Here is a 7,663-nt window from a genome sequence, read left to right on the forward strand (position 1 = left end):
GTAAAAGATATTTCTAAAAAATAAATAAAAGTCATAAATTTATAGTTTCTGTGTTTAGTAAGTAAAATATATCAATAATTATAACATTTATCTCCTGTGTCTAGATATAAGTTCTGCTATTTCTATAGGCTTTTTGTGTGAACAAAACTCAAGATACAATTTCATTTATAAAATTACGTTCTTTAAAAGCTCATGATAGGGGCTGGGGATTTAGCTCAGCAGCAAAAAGCGCCTGCCTGGCAAGCACAAGGTCGTGAGTTCGGTTCCCGGTACCGGAGAAAAACCAAAAAAAATAAAAAAATAAAAAAATAAAAGCTCATGATAAACAAGTGTCAGAAGACTGCAGTATCAGAAACACATGAAAAGCAAGTTGAAAACATATAAAAATATGCTTGTAAACTGTTAGCAAAAGGAAAAAAGGAACATGGATAACAAAGACCGAGTTGACTTGAGTGGGCTCCTGAAATTTCTTATTTTTTCAGTTGCCCTGCAGCATGACCCTAATTCATGACACCACATTATTTTATTCACTTGAGAAAAACACAGCCTTCCTCACCATGTTCACAAAGGCTTGCTTGACTTGCTGATTCCTTAGGCTGTAAATAAAGGGGTTCAGCATGGGGGCTACGGAGGTGTTGAGCACAGCAACTCCCTTGCTCAGAGATGCCCTTTCTCCTGCTGAGGGTTTAATGTACATAAAAATGCAGCTGCCGTAAGAGATGGAAATGACAATCATATGGGACGAACATGTAGAGAAGGCCTTTGTCCTCTGAGTAGCAGAAGGAAACTTCAGAATGGTTCTGATGATGTATATGTAGGACAGGAATATTAATGCCAAAGTGAGCATTAGAGTAAACACAGCACAGGAAAATCCCATTATCTCTAGGAACTTGGTGTCTGAACAAGAAAGTTGCAGCAGGGGAAAATAATCACAAGTAAAGTGGTCAATGACATTGGACCTACAGTAATCGAGCTGTAAGAGCAACATGAGTGCAGGGAAGATGATCAAGAATGAAGCCAACCAGGAAGCAAAGACAAGCACTGTGCAGACTTTTTGATTCATGATGGTCATGTAATGCAGAGGCTTGCAGATGGCAATGTAACGATCATAGGACATGGCAGCCAGAAGGTAGAATTCTGTGACTCCCAAGAGAATGAAAAAAAATAACTGAGTTATACAGTCATTAAAGGAAATGCTTTTATCTCCTGAAACAATGGTGCCCAGAAACTTGGGAATACTGACAGTTGTAAATGAAATTTCTAATGTGGAGAAATTCCTCAGGAAGAAATACATGGGGGTCTGGAGGCTGGAATCCAGCAGGGTAAGGAGGATAATGGTCAGGTTCCCAGTGATACTGAGCATGTAGGTGATAAAGAGAAACACAAAGATGACAACCTGGAGCTTCGGGTCATCAGACAACCCCAAGAGGATAAACTCTGTTATTTCTGTGTGGTTTCTCATTCTTCAGTGGCTGATATTTTTCTCTTGCCAAATCTACAGAGAAAAGCACAGGCTTATAGCGTAATAAGTATCCAAGAGTGGAGCTAAGATTGTGCTGAAATAGTTTACCATGTTCCCATTCCAGGGAAATTGAAAGTCACCCGATAATGACAATGATCCATTAATTTCCTCTCTTGCAAGGAAAAACACTGTAGTTAAGGCATGTTGAAGAACAGTTTAGTATCCAAACTCCAATGCCATACCATCTCTCTCCAGTTAGAAAATGTATTGTTAAAAAGAAAAATAACAAATTCTGGCCAGAATGTGGGGAAAAAGTACCTTTTACACATTATTGGTTAAAATCCAATTTTGTACAGCCATTTTGAAGAATAGTTTGGAGGTTCATAAGAAAATTAAAAATAGAACTACTGTATCATATAGTTATCCTATTCCTTTGTGTATGTCCAAAGGAAAGGAAATCAGCATAGAAAAGAAATGTCTGTATGCTCACATTTATTGTAGCACTACTAACCATATCAAATATGTTAAATCAGCTTATATGTCTATCAAAACATGAAAGGAAATACACCATGAAGTGTCATTCATGAAAAATTTTGCAATTTGCAACAAAGGGGTGCAACTGAAGGATGTTATATTAAATGATAAAAACCAGAGAGAGAAAGATAAGTTTTTCTTGTTTTCTCTTGTATGTGGAAACCAAAATTGAACCTGACAGTAGAATAATGAGTAGTAGGCATTAGGAAGGAATGATGGGAGAAAGGTAGATAAATATGATCAGCGTATGCTATGGAGATATCACTAAACTTGATTACTTTGTATAACTAGTATGAATGATAAAAAATAAAAAATACCTTGGTATGCTCCAACTTGAAGTGATAGGGAGGAAGTTTATAAGAAGATACTGTCTGTCCAAATACTACTTGTTACCTTTAAGATCTTTTCTCAGATAGAATCACCTTTGCATCATTGCTTCAGTCTCTACACATTTCCCTTTGTGTAAGTTTAATTACACTGAAAATTATAAAAAGTGGGACAGATATATATTTTTTTAAAAAAATGATCATTTTGTCCTTAGTCATCTATCAATTTTTACTATCGCATGGCCGCTTTTCCAACTCAATATTACTCCCACATAAGACGTCAAATATCCTGAAGCATTTACCATGGCACCTCATGTGTCAGAAGTACAGGAAAGTGCATGTGAATCTCTTGCAAAATTTCATATTAATCTCTCAGGTTTCTGTCTCACTCTTATTCAAACTATTTTCCTTTCCCATAGTTATTCTAATATCATTGGTATCAATGTTTGAGAAATGCCTTCAGTTAAAGAGATAAATAAGAATTTCAGAAAACATTTTAGTAGTTTTATTTAAATTATGTAATAATAACTTTTAATGTTTTTCCTTTTTAAAATGAAGTTTAAATGGCATTGCTATAGTTTATGTCCCTATGAAAGACTGAGGATGTCTAGTTTTGAATCAGTTCCACCTGTGTCTGAAATCACTTAATCGTCTCTGCTCAGTTATTTCATGTAAGTAGTTTTCTCCATAGAGAGGTCAATGTCATACAATAGTTGAATTCATAACACAAATTAATTAATGTGAAGCATTTGGAAAAATGATTATCATTTAATGAAAGGTGCATAAACTTGTTTTATAGAGAAATGTTCCTAACCACTAAGCAAATCCCACTCTGGGACCAGGATGGCATCTTACGTTAAAAGTAATATTTTAAATAAACTAAAAAATTACATAAAAACAACAAAATAGAATAGGAATCACCTGATTGTACAGTATGTATTACATTTATACCATTGATTTTAGCTTTTTTCTTTTACCTTGTCTATATGGCACTGACCAGTCCCTCTATTTTGTGTCTATCTCCTTCACCTATCTCCAAACCTGCTCACACAGGCACACCAAAGCACACTCTACTTCTACCATCATTAACCGAATTTTGATCGCTAGATAGCCATAGATATCTAGTGCTAGGTATCTAGTGTTAAAGGCTAGATATCCATAGTACATCAACAGTGCTATCTTGATTGCTTCGTTTCTCTGCTCCTCAGTAGTGATAACCTTAACCTTAGTAGTAACATAGACATTAGTAATAACATACAATGCATGGCTATTACTAGTTTTGTGAGTAGGGCACTGTAATAACATCTCTAACCACCTCATCCCGTATTCACATTGTGCTAGGTACACTACTGTCTGTACACATGCATGAAAACCTCACTTCCCAACTCACCACACTTAGACGGTACTGAAATCTCTGCGAACTTCTCTTTTACACTGTGCATTCTTGAAAGTTAGGGCTGCATTTTTAAATTATTCCAACTTATTTCAGTTACTAGCAGAGTTATATTAGATTTAAAGGAAATATTTGTTTAATTAATACACGTTTAGTTTGTGGTTGAATTACATGTCAACAGCCACAGTTCTCTAATTTGTGGTATACAGAAGGTAGGCTGAATATTGCATGGTTTAGTAATTGTTTTCTAAGATGTGTCTCCCCACAGCAGTTACTTTGAAGATGGTATTTCCATACTTTCCTTCAAATTCCCTTTTATTCAGTAAATTTAAAACAAATGATATGTAAAAGAAATCATATTTCATTGACATAAATTTAAAGAAAATTTCAGAAACCATTAGATTTAGTGGATTGTACTACACTTTGAAAGAGTGTGATAAGAAAACTTTCTTCCATTTTTTATCTGGTATGTGGATGTACACATGCATGTTGGTTTTGTTTTTAATAATGTTTTAAGTAAAATAATAACTTTAAAGCATAGTTGTTTTTCTTCAATCTTTACTCAATTTATCTCCTCTTCAGCTAAATTTCCATGTAGATCATTAGGAAACTTTCACAAAACAATTCTGCTAAAATGTACGTTATTTGTCAGGTGATAATTTTTCTTTCTACCGTATGAATTTAAAAAGCTTTTTGGCCTTTAAAATAATACATTAGAGAAAAAGATAACTGTGTAATGCAATATGTGGGAAATGTCTGGCTCAGCTTCCTAATTACACTCACATACACTTCTGGCACTGCGCAAGCATTTCAGGCCCTGGCTCATGACACAAGGGTTCCTTTGAGGATGTCTCTCAGCCTGAATGAACAAAAGCCTCCTCAGGAGACTCCACTGAGTGGTTACCAGATTTATTTTATTATAATTTCTTTTTACTGTATTTTATAATAATTTAAGATGATTTTCCTTAGAGAAGAATGGTTTATATTTATTCATTTTAATAATTATGAACAGTTCCAATACTCAGCATACACATCAGTGTATATGGAAACAAAGCAAGAGAAAAGCAGTGTTATCAAATAATACTTAACGGTAATTTTATAAGTAGTAACACACATATATGTAAGAGTTTGTACAGATCCTCATACTTTCTATTCACTAACTAGCCATCTATAATTTAATCAAGAAAGAAATAAATTAATAAGGAAATTATTGAGTCAAAGCCTTATTATATTTCTTATTTGTCATGATAAATTCAATTTAGTAACACAGAAAGCATATGGGCTTTATCATTAGAAAGACATAGCTTTAAAATGCAAATAGGTCATTAACGGATTTTTAACTTTTAATGAGCTACTTTAATTTCTCTAGCTTCAGTTTCTCTGTTTAAAATGCAGTTTAAATTTCAAGAGTGTTCATGAGAAGGAAATAAAATTAGAAAAATCAAAGTCCTCCCTAAATTGTGTGGCACTTAGGCTCTAAGCATAGCTATATTAATGTGTTTTTTCTTTTAATTGGAATTATTTTTCAACTTTGAGAAGGACACGCATACTTTTTGTGATTTACAGCATATGTCTTCCTGTGTGTAAAATCTGTTACATTATATTTCATTTAGCCTTTAAAACACATGTAGGAAATTTTTATCTTCTTTGCCAAAGAAGCACTGGGGCTCTCAAATATCAACTAACTTCCTTTTATTCATATGGCTAGCAAATGTCAGTCCTAAAATTATAGTTTTCTCTTAAAGATACAACTTCAAAACCTGCAAAAGCATAGAGACAGAGATATACATTCTTCCTTTTAATCATCAGAAAATAAATAAATTCATGGAATGACAGAAAAGCTACTAGCCATTTCATACATTTTCATATATCATGTATGAAAATATTATCCCAATATATCTCATTTAGTAGGATCAGAGGGTGAACATTTATGTGTTGAATCACGGCTGAAATTTAAGTTTTCCACTGTTTTGTATATATCTGACTTACCTCTGCTTTTCTTATCGTCACACAAATAATCAGAATGGTTGGAATTATAAAATTACAAAGAAATACCATCATTGAATAACTCTTTCTTCAACCAATCTAGTTTTCTGCTTACTTTCAAAGTTTTTTGTCTTTGACCATTTTATCCAGACTGGATATATTTCTTTCACCGTAGAGAGCAAGGAAAGAGAAAATTATAAAATAGAAATAATACCATAAATGATTGTAGAATGGTTCGGCATCATTTCTACATAACTTTTATATAGTGTGAACATCTGAATAATTTATTGATTCTTTCTACAGAAGCTCAAGGGATTAATTGAGTGAATAAAAATTGCCAGAAAATAGAAAACAAAATTGCCCCGAAGGAATAAAAAAAAATACATATTGGTATGGAATTGGAAAGAGAAGCATGGGGAACAGTGTCCAATGAGAGAGAAGAAAATAAGAACAAATGACCACGTGTTTTTACTTGGGAATTATTTTGGGAAGAGTGATGCCAGCCCAGTCCAGAACCATAATTCCTAATGTAGATCTGTTCCCGATATTTCATGACATTTTTCAAAATGAAAATCTGTTAAATTGTACTAAGTACGTTCATTATCTCCATTATCTTAAATCTACCTTCCACTAAGAGTTTTTACTACTATAATACTGTTCACATTTTACACTTATTAACTGAACAATAGCTCAACAAGAGCAGTTGATGAGTTCCTTGATTGGATGGATTGATGATCTAATTTACACGTCAAATATAGGATCAGAAGTTAGTACTTGTCCGGAGAAAATCCAATGTGACTGACAGCATATAATAAAATACTGCAGATGGTTAATTAAAATGACCAAAATAGAAAATGCATCAAAACAGATTTTTTTTGTTTTCTTCTAAATTCAGTAAACCATAGTAACATATATTAATCGATAACTTTAATGAATTTTTTGACAATAACTTTACTCATTTATAGAAAACAAATCACTATTTATTTTGGAATATAACTGTGAAAATCAAATAAGATATAGCACAGAATATACCTAACCAAAAAGTGGCATAGAATAAGTGTTCTCCTAAGAAGAGCTAATTTTACTTAGGGTATTTCTATCAGATTTCCAGGTTATATGACAGATTTAGAGGCTTATGTAACATTTATTTTTATATAATAGAGAGAAAGAGAACACATAAACCCTGGTATAACATGTGCTTTCAGTGTATCTTAATAATAGAAAATATCATGAATTTCAAAGTATTTCTAAGTAGAACTACCTAAATTCATCAGATGAGTAGGGTGAATGAGATAGTGAACTATGTAGACATTATGCAGGAAATGTGTGCTATAAATATTTACTATATTGCATAGAATATTAAATGGGATATTGTTATATTATAACAGACACTACAAAATGTAAGTCAGCTTATTAAATTGTTTATTTCTATAAGGCATTACAGTAAAATATTTTTATTATTATTAATCAAAACAGTCATTTATGTTCTACTGATTTTTCTATTCATAATTGATAATGCATGACTACATAAAAACTACACATACTTCTAAAGAACACAACATAGTCACTTTCAGATTACAAAGAAAAGTAACGTCAATGAACTCAACACTGCAGGTAATTGCGAGATGGATATGAGAGGAAAGGAGGATATTTAATTCCTTTATTCCATTATTGATCTTCATGATTATATTCCTTCTCATTAATAACTTTCATTTATTTTTGTAAGACAATGCTTTATGAAGAAAGTTCTTTCATTTTTTTTTGTACCGGGAATCAAACTCATACACTTGCACTTGCCAAGCATGAGCTTGTGTCACTGGGTTATATTCCTGGCCCAAAGTATTGTCCATTTTTTTTTTTCTGGTACCAGGAATTGAACTCACAACCTTGGGCTTGCCAGGCAGGTGCTTTGCCGTTGAGCTAAATCCCCAGCGCCATATGAAGAACGTTCTTGAAGGCTTG

General features: G+C 33.0%; 1 protein-coding gene across 1 annotated transcript; it reads right to left on the reverse strand.

Moving 5' to 3' along the window:
• Window positions 1-523: 523 nt before the first annotated feature.
• LOC102014016 (olfactory receptor 6C1) lies at window positions 524-1,462 on the reverse strand. The gene has a single exon (XM_005397243.1). It carries the CDS (start codon window positions 1,460-1,462, stop codon window positions 524-526), a length of 939 nt encoding a protein of 312 aa, XP_005397300.1.
• Between the last annotated feature and the right edge of the window lie 6,201 nt (window positions 1,463-7,663).

Source organism: Chinchilla lanigera, unplaced genomic scaffold (assembly GCF_000276665.1).
Source record: "Chinchilla lanigera isolate Chin_1 unplaced genomic scaffold, ChiLan1.0 scaffold00057, whole genome shotgun sequence".
Lineage (NCBI taxonomy): Eukaryota > Metazoa > Chordata > Mammalia > Rodentia > Chinchillidae > Chinchilla > Chinchilla lanigera.